The sequence below is a fragment of the Nicotiana attenuata genome, unplaced genomic scaffold (genome assembly GCF_001879085.1).
Source record: "Nicotiana attenuata strain UT unplaced genomic scaffold, NIATTr2, whole genome shotgun sequence".
NCBI classification, from domain to species: Eukaryota; Viridiplantae; Streptophyta; class Magnoliopsida; order Solanales; family Solanaceae; genus Nicotiana; species Nicotiana attenuata.
The window spans coordinates 370,224-392,910 of NW_017670708.1; the positions used below are offsets into that span (position 1 = coordinate 370,224).

General features: G+C 41.9%; 1 protein-coding gene across 1 annotated transcript; it reads left to right on the top strand.

The window, feature by feature from the left end:
• The first annotated feature begins 207 nt into the window (after positions 1-207).
• On the top strand, positions 208-10,103 carry LOC109242513 (putative F-box/LRR-repeat protein At5g02700). Its single transcript, XM_019409361.1, has 2 exons — positions 208-694; positions 9,505-10,103. The coding sequence occupies exons 1-2, from the start codon at positions 208-210 to the stop codon at positions 10,101-10,103; spliced, it is 1,086 nt and encodes a 361-aa protein (XP_019264906.1).
• The last annotated feature ends 12,584 nt before the right edge of the window (positions 10,104-22,687 follow it).

The window sequence follows — 22,687 nt, forward strand, 5'->3', positions numbered from 1 at the left end:
TTTCTATTTGATTTTTCGTAGGTTATAAATATTTAGCTTATGTGTGAAAACTTTATAACTAACTCTTTTCTTGACAAACACCGCCACTTATGGCGTTAATTTCTTGACTAGAATATAAAGCTGGATTTGCATATGCAGCATGTGTAAAGCATTTTCTACGCAACCTTCATTTATTTTTGTTGGTTAAAATGGTCAGGACTTACAATCATGATGAAAAATACCTTTAAAGGACTTGAAGATGGAAGGGACAAATTTGATAGGCTTACAGATCTTCCTATTAATATCATACACCAAATTCAGGAGCACAAGACTATTGAGGATGCCGCAAGAATGAGTGTCTTGTCCAGTAAGTGGAGACATGTTTGGGCTTCAAACCCGAAGCTCAGAATTTCTGCAGACTTTCGCAGAAAGACAAACCAGACAGGCACAATAGACATCATTAATAGAAGTCTATTGCAGCACTATGGACCCATTAAGACATTTCTCCTTGATATTTCAATGATAAATCCTTCTGAGCACTCAGTTATTGATCTATGGATGCTACATTTGTCAAGAAATGGTCTTGTGGAGCTCACCCTTCGGAGTTTAGAATATCTCAATGCTCCTTATAAGTTGCCTTCCTGTGTGTACGCCGTAGAGCTAGAACATTTGAATCTCTCATACTGCACTCTCAGGCCACCTTGCAGTTTTGGAGGTTTCCACAAGCTCAAAAACCTTAAATTAGATATAGTCGCCTTTGAATTAGACGTTGCAACTTCTTTCCTCTTGGTTCCAAACCTTCTGGAACTGATGTTTGTAAAGTGCAGTGGTCTTCATCACTTGAATCTATGTCACGACCCGGATTTTTCACCCTCGGGAGTCGTGATGGCGCCTACTAATGTGAACTAGGCAAGCCAATTATTGAACAAACTACCTTTTTTATCCATTTTATACTCTTTAACATTTATAAAACAATAACGTGTAGACAACGGAAAATTTAGAATAAGAGGAAGAAAGCAATAAAATATCTAAACATGTAACTATTACAACTGATTAATCCTTAACCACCCAAAATTGGTGTCATAGTGTCACAGACGATCTAAGAGTGCTGAATACAAAGTCTGAAAATAAAGATACACTATTTTTGGATCAAAGAGATGAAATAAGAAATAAAGGATAGAGGAGAGCCAGGGCCTACGGACGCCTGTAGGTCTACCTTGGATCCGCGTGGACTGAAGGTAGCTACCCAATCTATGGTCCAAAGTCTACAGCACTGGGATCTGCACAAAAGAGTATAGAATATAGTATCATCACAACCAACCCCATGTGCTGGTAAGTGCCTAGCCTAACCTCGGCGAGATAGTGACGAGGCTAGTACCAGACTACCAAATAAACCTGTGCAATTCAACTATATACAGTGGAAAAGAAACAGGAAGAAACAGTCAAGTATGGGAGGGGTAGCATGCTGCGGGGGGAGATATCAATTCAGAAATAGAAAGACAACATGTAAATGAAAGAAACAATATATCTCGGATATCCACAGAGAACCAGAAAGCAATAAGTGCACGGCATCACCCTTCGTGCTTTTACCTCGTCCTCACCAAAACAATCAAGTAATGAAAATGTGCACGGCATCACCCTTCGTGCTTTTACTCTCGTCCTCACCATATAATCAATATAATCGGCACGGAATGGTACATCGTGCGGCACGGCATCACCCTTCGTGCTTTACACTCTTTCCTCACAATCATACACGGCATCACCCTTCGTGCTTTACACTCTTTCCTCACAAAAACAATGCACGGCATCACCCTTCGTGCTTTAACTCTCTTCCTCACCCAAACAAGAATCACAAGCAATAGGGCAAGGAAATAAATGAAATTACAATAAGAATCCCGGCAAGGGAACAATATTTCAACAACAAGTCCCGGCAAGGGACAACATCAAAACAACAACAATATCCCGGCAAGGGAATCAATATAGTGATTCTTTTCTCCTTTTCACCTTTGTTTCACCATTCACTTCACAACTCGAGCCAATGCTCAAAAAGGTTTCAATTAGCGCTCATACTTTCACAATTCGTTATACAACTTGAGCCAACGCTCCTCAATAATCAAACATCACAATTACTTCCACGAACTTTGCCCAACAAATAAAAATCATCACCAAGATATGAATAATACGATGAAGTCATAAAAAATAACATTAAGAGACTTACGGGCATGCTAGACACCAACGTATAGATACTCGTCACCATGCCTATACGTCGTACTCAACAATTACCACATAGCAAATAGGACTCGACTCCTAATCCCTCAAGCTAAGGTTATACCAAACACTTACCTCGATGCCACGAACACAATTCACGTCTCAATTATCGCTTTACCCCTTGATTCCACCACCAATTTGCTCGTATCTAGTCACAAGTTACTTAATTACATCAATAAACGCTAGATGAATCAATTCTAATGCAAGAAAATGAATTTTCTAAAGATTTACCCAAAAAGTCAAAAAATCGCCCCCGGGCCCACATGGTCCAAACTCGAGGTTCGAACCAAAACACGATTACCTTTCCCCCACGAACCCAAATATATAATTTATTTTGAAATTCGACCCCAAAACGAGGTCTAAATCCCAAATATATAAAAATCCCTAACTCTACCCAAATCCCTAATTTTCTACCCTTAAGAACATGATTTAAACCTAGAAATCTAATGGGTGTTAATGGAAATTGAAGAAAATGAGTGTAAGATTACATACCTATGAATTGGTTTTGGAATACGATCTCAATTTAAGGTCTAACCCCCCAAATTTCAATATTCTTAGGTTTTTCCCAAAGTTCCCAATTCCACCATGAGAACCCTAGGTTCTAGGATGAAATCTTGTAAAAAGAAGTTAAGGTGTAAAGAAAATGAGTTAGAAATCACTTACCAATATTTTGGAGAAGAAAGGTTGTTTGAAAAATCGCCTCTTATGTTTTTGGGGCTTTGAAAAATGAAAAATAATTGAAAATCTCGTTTAATATACCCCTCTCAGACCCCCTGTGCGGACCACTCAAAATCGAGTGCGGCCGCACAACTCTCCTTGTGGACTGCAGTGACATGCTTTAGTATTTTGGCTATAAAGTTCTCTAAAGATGTCCAAATTGTGATTTGTTTATCTTTCTAGAAACTAGACACGAAGGGCTACAACTTTCATTTTTGAATCATCTCAAAATTCCTTGTAGATCAAAAGATATAGGCTTCCGAAGTCGGACCAGTGAACCTGTGCGGACCACACAAAGTCGAGTACGGCCGCACAGCCCCCTCCGCGGACAGCACCAAAACCAATGCGGTCAGCACTGGCAGATTCAGAGATTTGCACTTCTCTGAACCTGCAAAATCCATGTTTTAAGCCTAAGACATCCTGGATCCTACCCGAAACTCACCCGAGCCCTCGGAACTCCAAACCAAGTGTGCGTACTAACTCAAAGACATCATATAGACCTACTCGTGCGATCACAACATCAAAATAACATGTTAAATCATGAATTAAACCTCAAAACTCAACATTTTCATCAAGAACCCTCAAAGTTCATAACTCTTCAACCGGAAGTCCAACTCACGTCAAATAAACTCCGTTTTTCACCAAATTTCACAGTTATCTTTCAAATACTATAAAAAGTTTATACCGGGCTCCGGAACCAAAATATGGGCCTGATAACAATGGTTTCAAACATTAATTCTTTTCTTCATTTCTTAGACAATTCAGTAAAACAATTTCTTTCAAAAATTTATTTCTATGGCTTGGGACCTCGGAATTCATTTCCGGGCATAAGCCCAAGTCCCATATTTTACTGCGGACCTCCCGGTATCGCGGGAACACGGATCCGGGTCCGTTTGCTCAAAATGTTTACCAAAGTCAACCATAACCAAATTTTAACTCTAGAAATTTCTATTGCTCATATTTTCACATAGAAGGCTTTCCAAATATAGGCCGGACCACGCACGGAAATCAAGGTGAGGTAAAAAGGAGGTTTGTAGACCTCGGAACACTGAATTTACTTACAACACAAGTGACGGTCATCATATTCTCCACCTCTAAAATAACCGTTCGTCCTCGAACGGACATAAGAAGGAAGTACCTGAATCGGGAAAAAGATGGGGATAACGGCTCCGTATATCGAACTCGGACTCCCAGGTCGATGCCTCAGCAGGCTGACCTCTCTATTGAACACGAATAGAAGGGAAATTCTTCGACCTCAACTGAAGAACTTGCTGGTCTAGAATAGCTACCGGCTCCTCCTCATAGGACAATTCCTTGTCCAACTGGACAGTGCTGAAATCTAACACATGGGATGGATCGCCGTGATACTTCCGAAGCATGGACATATGAAACACTGGATGCACGGCTGATAAGCTCGGCAGCAATGCAAGTCTATAAGCCACCTCTCCCACTCGATCAAGGATCTCAAATGGGCCAGTGAATCTAGGGCCAAGCTTGCCCTTCTTCCCAAATCTCATTACGCCCTTCATAGGCGACACTCGAAGCAATACCCGCTCTCCGACCATGAAAGCCAAATCTCGAACCTTGCGATCGGCATAGCTCTTTTTCCTGGACTAAGCGGTATGAAGCCTATCCTGAATAATCTTGACCTTGTCCAAGGCATTCTGTACCAGATCCGTACCCAACAACCGAGCCTCTCCCGGCTCAAACCATCCAACCGGCGACCGACACTGCCTACCATAGAAAGCCTCGTAAAGAGCCATCTGGATACTCGACTGGTAGCTGTTGTTGTAGGAAAACTCTGCTAAAGGCAAAAACTGTTCCACGAACCTCCAAAGTCAATGACACAAGCTTGGAGCATATCCTCCAAAATCTGAATAGTCCGCTCGGACTGCCCGTCCGTCTGAGGATGAAATGCTCTCCTCAACTCAACCCGTGTGCCCAACTCTCGCTGAATTGCTCTCCAGAAATGTGAGGTAAATTGTGTACCTCGGTCCGAAATAATAGACACGGGCACACCATGAAGACGAACAATCTCCTGGATATAGATCTCAGCTAACCTCTCGGAAGAATAGGAGACTGCCACAGGAATGAAATGCAGTGACTTGGTCAGCCTATCAACAATAACCCATACTGTATCGAACATTATCTGAGTCCGTGGGAGTCCAACAATGAAGTGCATAGTGATCAGCTCCCACTTCCACTCAGGAATCTCAATCTTCTGGAACAAACAACTAGGCCTCTGATGCTCATACTTAACCTGCTGATAATTCAAACAGCGAGCCACATATGCAACGATATCCTTTTTCATTCTCCGCCACCAATAATGTTGCCGCAAATCCTGATACATCTTTGCGGCTCCCGGATGAATAGAGTACCGGGAGATATGGGCCTCCTCTAAGATCAACTCTCGAAGCCCATCCACATTAGGCACACAAACTCGCCTTGCAATCTCAAAACTCCATCATCACCTAAGGTAACCTGCTTGGCACCTCCGCGCTGCACCGTGTCTCTAAGGACACACAAATGAGGATCATCATACTGCCGATCTTGGATACGCTCCAACAATGAAGAACGAGTGACAGTGCAAGCTAACAGACGGCTGGGCTCAGAAACATCCAACCTCACGAATTGATTGGCCAAAGCCTGAACATCCAAAGCAAGCGGTCTCTCACCGACCGGAATATAAGTTAGACTGCCCGTACTGGCTGACCTCCTACTCAGGGCATCGGCCACCACATCAGCCTTTCCCGGATGATATAAGATAATGATATCATAGTCTTTCAACAGCTCCAACCACCTTCTCTACCTCAAATTCAGCTCCTTTTGCTTGAACAAATACTACAAACTTTTGTGGTCTGTGAACATCTCGCACGCCACGCCATACAGATAATGTCTCCAGATCTTCAACGCGTGAACAATGGCTGCTAACTCCAAATCATGAACCAGATAGTTCTTCTCATGAATCTTCAACTACCGCGAAGCATAGGCAATGACCTTGCCATCCTGCATCAATGCCACACCAAGTCCAATACGAGATGCATCACAATAAACGATATATGGCCCTGAACCTGTGGGCAAAACTAACACTGGTGTCATAGTCAAATCTATCTTGAGCTTCTGAAAGCTCGCCTCACACTCATCAGACCATCTGAACCGGGCACCCTTTTATGTCAACTTGGTCATCGGGGCTGCGATAGATGAAAACTCCTCTACAAACCGACGATAGTACCCTGCCAAACCCAAGAAACTCCGGATCTCTGTAGATGATGCTGGTCTAGGCCAGTTCTTGACTGCCTCAATCTTCTTCTAATCAACCGTAATACCCTCTGCTGACACAACATGACCCAGGAATGCAACCGAACTCAACCAGAACTCACACTTCGAAAACTTAGCATATAACTGACTATCCCTCAAAGTTTGAAGAACCACTCTAAGATGCTGCTCGTGCTCCTCCCGGCTGCGGGAATATATCAAAATATCATCAATGAAGACTATCACGAACGAATCCAAGTAAGGCCTGAACACTCGGTTCATCAAATCCATAAAAGCTGCTGGGGCATTTTTCAACCCGAATGACATCACCAAGAACTCATAATGCCCGTACCGAGTGCGGAAAGCTGTCTTAGGGACATCGGATGCCCTAATCCTCAACTGACGGTAGCCAGATCTCAAGTCAATCTTTGAAAATACCTTGGCACCCTGAAGCTGATCGAACAAATCATCAATCCTCGATAGCGGATACTTATTCTTGATTGTGACCTTGTTCAATTGCCGGTAATCTATATACATTCGCACCGATCCATCCTTCTTCTTTACGAACAACACCGGTGCACCCCAAGGCGACACACTGGGTCTAATGAAACCCTTTTCAAGCAGGTCTTGCAATTGCTCCTTCAACTCTTTCAACTCAAGCGGGGCCATACGATACGGCAGGATAGAAATGGGTTGGGTGCCCGGAGCCAAATCAATGCAAAAGTCGATATCCCTATCGGGTGGCATACCCAGCAGGTCTAAAGGGAATACCTTAGGAAACTCATGAACAACGGGCACTGAATAAATAGAAGGGACCTCAGCACTAGAATCACGAACATAGGCCAAATAGGCCAAACACCCCTTCTCGACCATACGCCGAGCCTTCACATAAGAGATAACACTGCAAGTAGAATGACCAGGAGTCCCTCTCCACTCTAAACGAGGTAAACCCGGCAAGGCTAAGGTCACAGTCTTGGGATGACAGTCCAAGATAGCATGATAAGGTGATAACCAGTCCATCCCCAATATGACATCGAAATCAACCATGTCCAGAAGAAGCAAATCTACATGAGTCTCAAGACCCCCAATCACAACTATACAAGAACGATGGACTCGATCAACCACAATAGAATCACCCACCGGTGTAGACACATAAACGGGAGCACTCAATGAATCACTAGGCATGACCAGATATAGTGCAAAATAAGATGACACACACGAGTACGTAGATCCTTGATCAAATAAAACTGAAGCATCTCTGCTACAAACCAGAACAGTACCTATAATAACTGCATCTGAAGCCTCAGCCTCGGGCCTGGCTGGAAGAGCATAACATCGGGGCTGAGCCCCACCACCCTAAACCACATCTCTAGGACGGCCGGCTGCTGGCTGGCCTCCACCTCTAGCGGCCCGAGCTCCACTTCTAACACCTCTACCTCCACCTCTAGTGCCTCTACCCCCACCTCTAGCTGGCTGGGAGGGCTGGGGAACACTCGGTGCCTGAACCATGGCACGGGAACCCTAATGCTGAGAGCTACTTGGTGCTCGAGGGAAAAACCTAGCAATGTGATCCATATCACCACAAGTGTAACAAGCCCTCGGTTGCTGAGACTGCTGGCCTTGATAACCTGAATGACCACCCCGAAAACTCTGAAGCGGTGATGCACTGATAGGAGCTGGTGGTGCACTAAAGGATTGCTGATCAGAATACTGCATCTGAGGACCACGACCACCTGAAGCACCATGAGAAACCTGAAATGCCGACTGAAAAGGCGTAGGAGGATGGCCTCTACCATACGAATCCCTACCTCCAGACGAGGTACTACTAAATCGGCCTGAATGACGAGGCCTCTTGTCAGACCCATGACCACCTCCCTGTGATAGAACCATCTCAACTCTCCGGGTCACATTGGCCGCCTCCTAGGAAGATATCTCACTCCCAGTCTCCCTAGCCATCTGAAGACGAATTGGTTGAATAAGCCCATCAATGAACCTCCTCACCCTCTCTCTCTTGGTGGGAAGTATGATAAGAGCATGACGAGCCAAGTCGATGAATCTGGTCTCATACTGGGTAACAGTCATAAAACCCTGCTGGAGATGCTCAAACTGCCTCCGATAGACCTCTCTATGAGTGATAGGGAGAAACCTCTCCAGTAATAGCTGCGTAAACTACTCCCAAGTCAAAGCTGGTGATCCGGTTGGTTTAGCCAAGCAATAATCTCTCCACCAAGTCTTGGAAGATCCAAACAAGCAAAAAGTAGCAAAATCGACCCCATTGGTCTCTACTATCCCCATGTTCCTGAGAACCTCATGACATCTGTCTAGATAATCTTAGGGATCCTCAGAAGATGCACCGCTGAACGTAATAGTGAAGAGCTTGGTGAGCCTGTCCAATCTCCACAAAGCATCGACAGATATAGCTGCTCCATCACCGGCCTGGGCTACCACACCCGGCTGGACTGCTCCAACTGACTGAACTGCTGGAGCCTGAAACTGGGGAGCTACCTGCTGCGGAGTGCAAGTAGCAGGAGTCTGGGCTCCCCCTCCATCCTGAGAGACGGCTGGTGCTACAGGAAGCAAGCCTGCCCAGGTGACACTCTCCATAAGGGCCATTAGACGGAGCAGAGGATCCTGGAGTATTGGGGTAGCAATAAACCCCTCTGAGACCTAAGCTGGGCCCACCGGAACTGCTGGGGCCAGAACCCATCATCAAAGTCAACCTGAGGCTCTGCTGCTGGTGCTGCTGCCCCGGGCCGAACTCTGCCCCTACCTCGGCCTCTAGAATGGCCTCGGCCTCGCCCTTTGCTCCTCGTGGGAGCTGCTGCTAGGGGCTCGGGCTGCTGATCAGCGGATGAGGAATCGAACGTTCTCGGCATCTGCGAGAGAGCAAAATAGAAATTCAATCAGCATTGAGAAACCAAACCGCACGACAGGAAAGAAAAGATATGAACTTTTCCTTACTTTGTAGCCTTAATGGGATAAATACAGACGTCTCTGTACTGATCCCTCAGACTCTACTAAGCTTGTCTATATGTAAAAATTGAAATTTGTAGAATGATGACTGTGTTGAATCTCAAACAACCTGCCTGATGAGCTTTCCTCTCATAGTGATTCATTCCCATCTGATTATCATGATAAGCGTGAGTCTGGGTTGATCTTATACAAGCCTTTTCAAACTATGACGTTAATTTCTTGACTAGAATAGAAAGTTGGATTTGCATATGCAGCATGTGTAAAGCATTTTCTACGCAACCTTCACTTATTTTTGTTGGTTAAAATGGTCAGGACTTGCAATCATGATGACAAATACCTTTAAAGGACTTGAAGATGGAAGGGACAAATTTAATAGGCTTACAGATCCTCCTATTAATATCATACACCAAATTCAGGAGCACACTATTGAGGATGCCGCAAGAATGAGTGTCTTGTCCAGTAAGTGGAGACATGTTTGGGCTTCAAACCCGAAGCTCAGAATTTCTGCAGACTTTCGCAGAAAGACAAACCAGACAGGCGCAATAGACATCATTAATAGAAGTCTATTGCAGCACTATGGACCCATTAAGACATTTCTCCTTGATATTTCAATGATAAATCCTTCTGAGCACTCAGTTATTGATCCATGGATGCTACATTTGTCAGGAAATGGTCTTGTGGAGCTCACCCTTTGGAGTTTAGAATATCTTAATGCTCCTTATAAGTTGCCTTCCTGTGTGTACGCCGTAGAGCTAGAACATTTGAATCTCTCATACTACACTTTCAGGCCGCCTTGCAGTTTTGGAGGTTTCCACAAGCTCAAAAACCTTAAATTGGATGGAGTCGCCTTTGAGTTAGACGTTGCAACTTCTTTCCTCTTTGTTCCAAACCTTCTGGAACTGATGTTGTAAAGTGCAGTGGTCTTCATCACTTGAATCTATGTTACGACCCAGATTTTCCACCCTCGGGAGTCGTGATGGCGCCTACTAATGTGAGCTAGGCAAGCCAATTATTGAACTAACTACCTTTTTTATCCATTTTATACTCTTTAACATTTATAAAACAATAACGTGTAAACAACAGAAAATTTAGAATAAGCGGAAGAAAGCAATAAAATATCTAAACATGTAACTATTACAACTGATTAATCCTTAACCACCCAGAACTGGTGTCATAGTGTCACAGACGATCTAAGAGTGCTAAATACAAAGTCTGAAAAAAAAAGATACACTATTTCTGGATCAAAGAGATGAAACAGGAATAAAGGATAGAGAAGACGTCAGGGCCTGCGGACGCCTGTAGGTTTACCTTGGATCCGCGTGGACTGAAGGTAGCTACCCATTCTATCATCCAAAGTCTACAACACCGGGATAGGGTCACAATGAGGCCCAAACCCTGGGCGTATTCAATGCAAGTCTGACCTGGGCCATTTGGGCTTAGGCATTTGGACTTCACAAGTTGACCCAGCAGAATTTAATTCTTTGAATACAAATCTTTGTTCAATACGGTGTGAATTTTAATGTGTTAGAGCTAATTTTCAAATCAGATCCTGCATCAATGTTCCATAAGAATGGTTTGAATTTAATCGTATCTTCATTAATTAGTGTTTTGCGCTGGGCTCTTTGGAAATTAAGTCCAACGTGGGCTGTGCGTTTTAGGACCTGTAATTGTGACCCAGGTTTCTAGTTTATGGGCTTTATCGTAAGCCTGTTTGTCCACTTCCTTCATACTGATTTAGTAGGGGCTGTTCTGGCCCATTCCCTCTTTACCCAGAATATCTTAACAACCTTTCTCATTAATTAGTTAGCCTTTATTGAATTCAGTCCCAAATAGGAGTGTACTAGTTGACCTTAAATAATTAATTTTCCTTATAAGAGGAAATCACTCGGGGTGCGCCATGCTAATTAAAACCCCAAAATACGTGGCCCTTGCATTAGTTTCATAATTTAGATCTAACAAATATCAAATACTCGTAGTTATCTTTAGGCTCGATTTAGGCTAGTGTTGTGATTATGTATACGTTCGCGTAGCATAATTGCAAATTTAATTCTTAAAAGACTCGAGGGATGCATCCGCGCAACTTCAACCAAACTTTCCTTAATAAAATAAACAAAGCGTTATTAATTGTGGACACGTTCGCGTGACATGATTTTTGACGCGCCAAAAGAAAAGAGTATACGTACGCATAACTCAACTCTTTAATTACGAATAATTCAAATGATTTAAAAGAGGTAAAAGGTAAATGCACATAGGTCCTAAAATGAGTAGTTAAACAATTTAAGCCAAGTAATAATCGCTAAGAGATCGTGCTAGAACGACGGAACCCGGGAATGCCTAACACCTTCTCCCGGGTTAACAAAATTCCTTACTTAGAATTTCTGTTTCGCAGACTCTTTATAAATAAAACTTCCTCGATTTGGGATTTAAAAATAAACCGGTGACTTGGGACACCGTAACTTATTCCAAGTGGTGACTCTGATTAAATAAAATCCCATTTCGAATAATGTCACTTAAATTGGAAAAACTCCCTTATATACACTCTCAGGGTGTGTGTAAAAGGAGGTGTGACAACCTTGATATGCTATTTGTTATTTCAATTTCATTACTGTCATTATTACATTGCCTTACATTTGTTTAGTCTTTTTATTTACTTTAGCAGGGCCTTGACCTGACCTCATCACTACTCTACCGAGGTTAGGCTTGGCACTAACTGGGTACCTTTGTGGTGTACTCATGCTACGCTTGTGCAATTTTTTTTGTGCAGATCCAGGTACCTCCTACCAGCCCAGGCATTAGCGAGAGTTTAAATGCGGAGACTTCAAGGTATACCTGCCTACGTCCGCAGGCCTCGAAGTCCCCCTCTACCTTAACTATTTTATTTTAAATATACTTTTATAGATATTTATGTGTAGGATCATGCAGTACTTTTATTTAGAGCTTGTGACTTGTATTCGACGGGTCTCTGGAGTTGTATATACTGAGTCGCAGAGTTTATTTATTATAGTTGATGAGTTTTGAGACTTATATTTATCATTTCAGTTATTTCTGTATGAATGTTATGTTTAACTAGTCTTAGATACTAGGTGCCATCACAACATCCTATGGAGGGAAATTGGGGTCGTGACAAGTTGGTATCAGAGCTCTAGGTTCATAGGTGTTATGAGTGTCGCGCCCCCTTTTTTCCCTCCTTGCAGGGAGAAGTCCGAGTTTCGACATTCACGGGGTGTAATGACTCATTTCCTTTTGGGAATTGGGTATTTGAAGAGTCGCCACTTAACGGTTTATGGTGCGTTAGGGCACCTAGAGTGATTAACTCTTGAGTTGGTTTGCATTACCAGAGATTAGGGTAAGGGATCGAAGTAACCTCGAGGGGAAGGTGTTAGGCACCCCTCTTGGTCCACAACTGTGGGTCCCCGCCGAACTTATATTCACACATTAGTCCACATAAATAGTTGAATCAAATAAGTTTCTAGTAAGGCACATTGGATAGTTCAAGTAGTAAGATAAAGGTTTGAACAAGTTGTAAAAGACAGATCAAACTTTTATACCCAGAAGTTATAACCTAGAAGTTGCCTAGGGACTCTTTTAAAAGTTATTAGAGTCAGAAACGTTAAACAACAGAGAGAGTTTCAGGGGAATGCAGTTTTGAAAATGCCCCAAGGCTTGCTTATATGCAGCATACTAAGTCTATATTAATGCAAAAACAAACAGGTTTTCAAAATAGACTCCTTTAATACCTATAAGCATGGTATCTAATCAGATTAATGCAATTTTGAGAGAACTTGTTTCAGGAAATGTTAACGCTTAGTAAGACCAGCTTTAGAAATGAACTAGGCGTAATGAAATTGATTTATTAGGCTAAATTAAATTACCAAACAGAATTGCGAGTATAGATCCCTATAGGCATGATATCTAGGCGTATTACTGATTTTAGTCGATTTGCAGCAACATACAGAAAGACTTATTAGAACTGATCAAAGTTGAATCTTATGGGCATGACATCTATATTTGAATTGATTTAAGACGTGATTGTTCGGAGCCTATGAACATGGTTTTTAAAATGACAAAATGCAGAACCTTAGGAATATGATTTCTACTTGATGCAAACGACACTAATAGTGAAATCCTATAGGCATGATTTCTATGTGACGCTAACGAAATTAGAAGTGAAATCCTATAGACATGATTTCTTTTATGCAAAACAATCAGATTTAAAAGAGTAAACCCTATAAGCATGTTTTCTATTGAGTAAAGCAGACGGATTTTAAAAGAAGATCCTAAGAGCAGGATTTCTACCCATATTACCCCGTGGAGTATACATCTACCCACCCTTTTACTAAATACCCCAAATATCTATTTACAAATTATTACAAGCCAATGAATGAATTACATAAGTAAAATAGAAAATCAAGAAGCTATTCTATAGGGAGCCTACGATTAGGCCCAAGTTTCCCAAAGCCTCCAATGGTCTCATAAGCCTGAATTCCATAGACAAATCAGAGTCTAGGTGCATCAAAGTTCCCTAAGGGTCTCAAGGACCCCAAGAAATGTTTAAACCTAGACTTAGAAACCAAGAATTGAACCAGTGCAGAGTGGAAAGGCCAGCCATAGTATGCCAGGGTTCAGAGGGCTCTCAAGAGGATCCCAAGGCAGTACACATACTAGAGGGGGCAAAACTTATTGACTAAGAGTATAGTGGAAGTGCCGGACACAAATTGAAAAAGGGTTATGAAAGACTGTATTGGAAAGTCTGTTTTGAAAGCAATTAGTAAAGCAACAAAGATTGTTTGAAGAGAAGTTGGAGTAGTAAACAAGCTTAAAACACCTTAAGAAAAGACACACATAGCTAGTTTACAGAATCCAAATGAATTCAGTAGTCATACAGGGGTCAAGGGGTTTGGGGATACATAGACATTTGGCTGCATAACCCAGCAAGGGTCTTAAGACTGGTTTGGACATGCTCAGAAATAATTGACTCTGGCATAATCACACACCAGTCAGGAGAAATACAAACACATAGAATGGGTGATAAGGATTTGGGGTTCATATGGTAAGCACTCAAGAAGTAAAGACAACTGTCAAGGCATGCTTTGAAACACATAAGGGAATACCTTGATCTAAAGGGAAGGGGAGACATAATAGCATGAAGATAATGTAACTTAACTACAAGTTTCACAACAAAACCACAAGTAGAAGCAAGCTAGAAATAAAAGAAACTGAAACAATAAGAGAAGCATATTGTTGTTGGAGCTTTAAATCAAAACTAGGACATACCAGTGAAGGTAGAAGTAAGCAGAATGAAAGAACCAAAGAGCACAGATGATTAGCCTTGACTTGCAGCCGGCTAATAGTAGCAAGTACCATAAGAGAGAGGGAGAGCAGAGATCTTTAGTAAGAGAGGTAGTTTTTGAAAAACCAAGTCCCGTAACTGTTAATAAAAGACTTAGGGTATTTATAGTTTTGAATATTGGCAGAAAATAAGGTAACAAGTAAAGGTTTAGCACAAGTATGGAAGTAATCACAATTAGAATCAAATTAATACAAGTACTCCCCTTTAATCAAGGAACCACAGCTTGAACGGATACCAACAAGGTAATCAAGGAAAGAAAATCAGTTGAGAAAGACTAACTTTTACCATATAAAGGATAGTAAAAGTACAGAGCACATGATTGAGTCTAAGTACAGAATATACTAATTAAGGAAAGGATTCAGTAAGAGTGAAGTACCACAGAAAATAAGGAAACAGAATCAGTCAATTTAAACAGATGAGTAGAACCTTAGGGTTTTGAAAGAAAATCTTGAAATCAAACCATAAATTAAGGAAATCAGAATCAATCAAGAGGGAGTCATGATTCTGCACTTCAACATATAAATAGAGAAGAACGAACAGGCATAGCAAACATGCAAGGTCAGCCATATAGATAGAAAGAAGCAAGAGATGAACAAACACAATCATACAGAAGTGACATAAGCAGGCTAAAGACTCAGTAGAAAACTCATTCGAAGCATGGTAACCAACAGAAACTTAATAAAATCAAGCAGTCATGCTAACACATAGAACCAAAGCAAAGAAGGTCTTAAAAGATTAGGGCTTTTTAACAGAGTCGAGTTTAAAAGCAATAGGAACATAAGATCAGTCAAATTAAGCAAGGAAAGAGGTTTAATCATAAAGAAAATCGGATAAAACAAGTGTAGAAGCAACTCCGAGAAACCCTAATTTTTTAAGGAAGTAAAAATGGTTTAAAGTTGAGGATCTTTCAGAAGAAGTTCGAGAATAGTGCAAATCATAGGAAGAAACAGACTTAAAGCGTTAAAAATAACACAGATCTAAGAGATTCAAACGAGAGTTAGGGTTTCAGAGGAAACCCAAATAGAAACGAAAGAACCTGCTGCAAACTTCCACAAATCGTAACATATATGGTGTGATTTTGCCCAAAATCACACTAGAGAAGCCACGAAAAACAAACACAGAAACCCTAGGTCCAAATCGGCATGGCCCAGGACCCTTGAAGGCCTCAGAGATGATGAGCAAGGCGATGAGAGACCCATTGGAGGCTTGGGGTTGAAAAGTGGTCGCCAGAGATGACCGGAGAAGGAGGCGATTGATAGAGTATAGGGTTAGGTTAAGAGAGAAGAGAGGAGATGAGAGAGTTTGAGGGCGGCGTATTCAGAAAAATGGTTAGGGTTAGGGGGTCTCTTAGAATTAAAAAGGAAAGGTCGTTTATGAACCGTTAATCTGGGAGATCAACGGTCAAGATTCAACCGGGTAGGTGGGTTCCGGGTTTGGGTAGGGGTTTATAGGGTTTGGGTCGGGTTATTTAATAGAAAATTGGGCTGGGGATTGGGGTCCAATTTGGCTAAAATGGAATGCCAAATCTGGCTATTATTTAAATAGCAAATTTCCCTATTTTAATTTTAATAAAATAACAAATAGTTTCTAAAAAATAATTTTCCATACAAAAATGATTAGAAATGTATAATTATCATTTTAAAATACAGGGGCCAACTTTACACGTATAAAATATAATTATACATTAAAGAGGCTAACATTGCAATTATATGCAATTTAGCTTAAAAATACCAAATGCAATTATAAAAATGCACGAAAAATATCTTAGCCATATTTTGTCATAAGTATAGAAACTAAATGAGTAAATCATCATAACAATAATTTGTAAAATATTTATTGGGTTTTTACAGATAAAAAAAGGGGAAAATAAATCAGTTTAAACCCTTAAAACTATGGGAAAAATAATAAAAGCCTTGTGCATGGTTATATATACATGTACTATTTTGAAGGTATTTATGTATATTTAAAAATATATAGGGAAAAATTGGGTATCAGTAGCTGCCCCTCTTTACCCGGGAAGAATGAAAGAGTTTTCGGGTAAAGAAATGATGGCCAATTTTGACCGGATGGGATGCTCTGACAGATAGAGGCCGAGCTCCAGTTTCCGAGTTGCCTCCCCGGTTTTACAGGAATCAGGCCATGTGTAGTTCTAGATTCACCCGGGGAGTATGCCGATGAAATTATTGTAAGAACGGACACGAGATGTGGAAGCAGCTATGATGAGCGGTTAAGGCTCGGGACAGTTGGAGGGAACTGGAGCGAGATTGCTCCTTCTAGGATAGCGGTTGTTTGCTGGTTACCTGCAGATGAAAGATGCTACAAACATATTTGCAAAAATTTAAACATGATGCAGATTCCCTTTGGACCATGTAGGTTGTCTTCGGATGGTTAAAGATGACGTCCTTGGACCATGATATCCTAGGCCATGAATTGCTCAATGAGGGATTCGCGGGCCATGAAATGATGTTCTCGGGCCATGAAAATGGTGCCTCCGAACCATGACTCCTTTGAATAATGATATGCAAATTTGAGGGATCCTTAGGCCATGGAATGGTGTCTTCCGGCTATGAGGATGGTGCCTTTAGACTATGACGCCTTTGGACAGATTGGCGATGTTTCAGCCCATGATATGCAATAATATGATGTAACGAGACAAGGTTTAATCTTGCAAAGTATAGAGCGAAGCTTAGCCCGATTGAAAAGCAGATAGATAGTAGTAGAAAATAGAGCAATATTGGTGCAAAGAGGGACAATGCTTAGTCCCGTGCAAGTGGGGAGGTAGGGATTAGCCTTATGCAAACGGGGAGGCAAGAATTAGCCTCATGCGAACCTGGAGTCAGGGCTTAGACTCATGCAGGTATGGAGGCAGGGATCAGCCTCATGCAAATATGGAGTCAAGGATTAGACTCATGCAAGGAGAAGGCAGTGCTTAGCCTTATGAAAAAAGGGAGGCAGGGCTTTGCCTCATGCAAGCTTAGGGATAGGGATTAGTCCAATGCAAATGGAAGGAATAGCTTAGGCTTATGCAGATATGGAGTCAGGGCTTAGACTCATTCAAATATGGAGTCAAGGATTAGACTCATGCAAGGAGAAGGCAGTGCTTAGCCTTATGCAAAATGGAGGTAGAGCTTAACCTCATGCAAGATTCGGGACAGGGCTTAGTCCCATGCAAATGGAAGGTAGAGCTTAACCTTATGCAAATATGGAGTCAGAGATTAGACTTATGCAAATATGGAGTCAAGGATTAGACTCATGCAAGTATGGAGTTAGGGCTTAGAGTCATGCAAATGTGGATTCAAAGATTAGACTCATGCAAATATGGAGTCACGGATTAGACTCATGCAACTATGGAGTCAGGGCTTAGACTCATGCAAATATGGAGTCACGGATTAGACTCATGCAACTATGGAGTCAGGGCTTAGACTCATGAAAATATGGAGTCAGAGATTAGATTCATGCAAGTATGGAGTCATGGATTAGACTCATGCAAGTACGGAGTCAGGGCTTAGAATCATGCAAATATGGAGTCAGAGATTAGACTCATGCAAGTATGGAGTCAGGGCTTAGACTCATGCAAATATGGAGTCAGAGATTAGACTCATGCAAATATGGAGTCAAGGATTAGACTCATGCAAGTATGGAGTTAGGGCTTAGACTCATGCAGATATGGTGTCAGAGATTAGACTCATGCAAATATGGAGTCAAGGATTAGATTCATGCAAGTATGGAGTCAGGGCTTAGACTCATGCAGATATGGAGTCAGAGATTAGACTCATGCAAGTATGGAGTCAGGGCTTAGACTCATTCAAGTATGGAGTCAGGTCTTAGACTCATGCAAATATGGAGTCAGAGATTAGACTCATGCAAATGTGGATTCAGAGATTAGACTCATGCAAAGAGAGAATAACAGATAAGGGTAGTGTATGTCTTAGCTAGGATATATTCAGTGTCTGATGGCCGGATGGATGGTGAATTTGCTTTGTGTATACATGTTTCGCGAATGCTACCGTTACGTCAAATATGCCTGCGTCCAAAGAAAAATCGTAAGTTTTATGAGGGGAGGTTGGTTCTTGCTTCGTTTGCTGGCCTTGCTCTACTCTGCTCTGGAAGCCCCCCTTTGAGTTCCCCTAGGTAGCGCCTGACCATTATGAAAAAATAGAATTTTCGAAAAAATATGCATTCATTGATAAAATAGAATCATTTTGGAAGTGTATTGATATATCAAGTAATTTTTGATGAACTAGCGACTGTGACACATTTCAAAGGCATTGCAGCTCTCTTATGTTGGAATTTTGAGGGTCCTCCTCAAAATTCTACCCCAGTTTGGTAGATGATTTTTAAGTGTTTGCGGATGGCTTACCCTGCTGAATCTTCTTTGGAATTTTGAGAATCCTTCTCAAAATTCTATCCCAGTTCTTGACTGATTACTGACTTCCTGGAATGTGATGGCGCTGGCTGGACTTGCTCCGGAAATTTGAGGACCCTCCTCAAAATTCTGCCCCAGTTTCTGATTTTGGGGAAATGAAAATTTTATTATGATATGACCGAACCCATAAGGCTGCCTAGTATCCCCTCTTAAACGGGAATCAGGTCAAGCGTAGTTTAATTACATCAGAAAAGAAATGTGAAATAATCTAGGCATAGTATCTCTTGACAGTGTCTGAATTGTTTTGTTTTGGCCAAATTTCTCCGTCCATTTCTGCAAGTATGAGTGCTCCTCCTGTCAGGACCCTGTGAACCATGTACAGACCTTGCCAGTTGGGAGAGAATTTCCCTTTGGCTTCATCTTTATGCGGGAAGATTTTCTTCAATACCAACTGTCCTGGTGCGAGCTGTCTCGGTTTGACTCTTTTGTTGAAAGCTCTGGACATTCTATTCTGATAAAGTTGGCCATGACATACTGCATTCACTCTCTTTCCATCGATAAGGGAGAATTTTTCATAGCGGCTCCTTGTCCATTCCGCATTGCTGAGTTCAGCTTCCTGTATGACTCTTAAAGAAGGAAGCTCTACCTTGGCTGGGATGCAGCCTCGGTACCATAAACCAGCATGTAGGGGGTTGCCCCGGTTGACGTGCGAACTGTGGTGAAGTAACAGAGCAAAGGGTAACTTCTCATGCCACTGTTTCTGATTCTCTACCATTTTCCTTAGTATCTTCTTAATGTTTTTGTTGGCGTCTTCTACGATTCCATTCATCTGAGGTCTGTAAGCGGTGGAATACTTGTGCTTGATTTTGAAAGTTTCACATATAGCTTTCATTAGATCACTGTTGAGGTTGGCGGCATTGTCAATAATAATGTACTTAGCAACTCTGAATCGGCAGACAATACGATCCTTGACAAAATCTGTGACGACTTTCTTGTTTACATCTTTGTTAGATGCAGCTTCTACCCATTTTGTGAGGTAATCAATGGCTACCAGAATAAACCGGTGTTCGTTCAAAGCAGTGGGCTCAATCGGACCGATAACATCCATTCCCCAGGCGGCGAATGGCCAAGGTGAGGTTGTTGCATTGAGCTCGTTTGGCAGCACCTTTATCATGTCGGCATGCACTTGACATGGAAAGCATTTGCGGACATACTGGACACAATCCGTCTCCATGGTCATCAAAAAGTAACCTGCCCTGAGTATTTTCTTGGCTAGAACGAAACCATTCATATGTGGGCCACATGTCCCAGCATGCACATCCTCAAGTAGCTTAGAAACTTCCTTTGCGTCGACACACCTAAGCAAACCCAAATCTGGAGTTTTTCTTTACAACTTCCCTCCGCTGTGGAAGAAGTGATTTGACAATCTCCGGAGCGTGCATTTCTGAATGTGATTTGCATGCTCCGGGTATTCTCCTTTTGATAAGTACTCCTTGATGTCATGGAACCAAGGCTTTCCATCCGCTTCTTCCTCGACATGAGCACAATATGTTGGCTGATTATGGATCATCATAGGAATGGGACCAATATAGTTCTTATCTGGATGCTGTATCATTGATGACAATGTGGCTAATGCGTCGGGGAACTTATTCTGAATTCTGGGCACATGTCGGAATTCTATCTTCGTGAACGTCCTTTTCAATTCCTGCACATGGTGCAGATATGGCAATATCTTGGAATTCTTTGTAGCCCATTCTACTTGTACCTGGTGCACAAGAAAATCTGAATTGCCGACCACCACCAACTCCTGAATGTTCATGTCGACTGCCATGTTGAGCCCTAGTGCAGGCTTCATATTCCGCCATATTGTTGGTGAAGGGAAATCTGAGTTTAGCATATACGGGATAATGTTGACCTGTTTCTGATACCAAAACTGCTCCAATGCCTACTCCTATGAAATTTATGACTCCATCAAAGAACATCCTCCAACCGTCATATGCTTCGGTAATGTCTTTCCCTACGAATGATACTTCTTCATCAGGAAAATACGTTTTCAAGGGTTCGTATTCTCCTCCCACTGGATTTTCAGTGAGGTGATATGCGAATGCCTGTCCCTTGACTGCCTTTTGAGTTACATAGACGATGTCGAACTCACTCAGTAGTATTTTCCATTTAGCCAATTTTCCCGTGGGCATGGGCTTCTGAAATATATACCTCACAGGATCCATCTTTGATATGAGGTACGTAGTGTAGGCATAGAAATAATGCCTCAACTTCTGGGCTGTCCAAGTCAAAGCACAGCAAGTGTGTTCAAGCAGAGAATACCGTACTTCATAAGGTGTGAATTTCTTACTCAGGTAATATATGGCTTGCTCCATTCTTCCTGTCTCATCATGTTGTCCTAAAACACATCCAAAGGCTCCATCCAACACGGATAGATAAAGTAGCAAAGGTCGTCCTGGTTTAGGCGGGACCAGAACTGGTGGTGTGGACTGGTATTCCTTGATCTTGTCAAAAGCTTTCTGACAATCCTCGGTCCAACTCGTCTCGGCATCCTTCCTCAGCATCTTGAAGATGGGTTCACATATTATGGTGGACTGTGCTATGAATCGACTGATGTAGTTGAGTCGTCCCAAAAAGCTCATCACGTCCTTTTTGCTTTTGGGTTGTGGTAACTCCTGAATAGCTTGACTTTAGTCGGATCTAGCTCGATCCCTCGGTGACTGACAATGAATCTCAATAACTTTCTTGCAGGAACCCCGAATGCACACTTTGCGGGGTTCAACTTCAAATTGTACCTCCTCAGCCTGTCGAAGAATTTCCTCAAGTCTGCTATGTGATCTGTGGCCCTCTTGGATTTGATAATTACGTCGTCCATATATACCTCTATTTCTCTGTGTATCATATCATGGAAAAAAGGTTGTCATGGCTCTTATGTAAGTAGCCCCAGCATTCTTCAGACCGAATGGCATCATCTTGTAACAGTATACACCCCACGGTGTAATAAAAGCTATCTTCTCGGAATCTTCTTCATCCATCCAGATATGGTCATAACCTGCGAAGCAATCTACAAAGGATTGGAGTTCATGCTTGGCGTAATTATCGATCAGGATATGTATATTTGGCAGCGAGAAGTCGTCTTTGGGACTTGCTCTATTTAAATCCCGATAATCAACACATATTCAGACCTTCCCGTCTTTCTTTGGAACTGGAACAATGTTAGCTAACCATGTTGGGTACTCAACTACGCTGAGAACCTCGGCTTTGATCTGCATGGTAACTTCCTCCTTGATTTTCAGACTCATGTCTTGTTTGAATTTTCTGAGTTTCTGCTTGACTGGCGGACACATGGGGTTGGTAGGGAACTTGTGAGCTACTATAGATGTGCTCAAATCGGTCATATTGTCATATGACCATGCAAAAATGTCCTCATATTCCTTTAGAAAATGGATGTATTCTTCCTTCTCAATTGGAGACAAGTGAATGCTGACGCGGGTCTCTTTGACGGTCTTGGCGTCTCCCAAATTTATTGCTTCTATTTCGTCCAGGTTGGACTTAGGCTTATTCTCAGAATTCTCAACTTCCCTGACAATTTCCTCAGGTATCTCATCTTCTTCCTCTGAGTCACTATTCTCATATTGCGTTACCTCATTACATGTCATAGTCACGGGTTCATTCAGGAAAAGTAATAATAACATTGTAGAAGGGAAAGTATAAAAATAGTAATGAATAATGATAAAGGATAGATACGTTTGATTAAAACTGAGAAAGCTGTTCAA

Coding starts and splice junctions, on each gene's coding strand:
- LOC109242513 (XM_019409361.1), top strand. CDS start 208: ATGATGAAAAATACCTTTAAAGGACTTGAAGATGGAAGGGACAAATTT. Junction 695..9,504: donor GCCACCTTGCAGTTTTGGAG/GTTTCCACAAGC, acceptor TAAAATGGTCAG/GACTTGCAATCATGATGACA.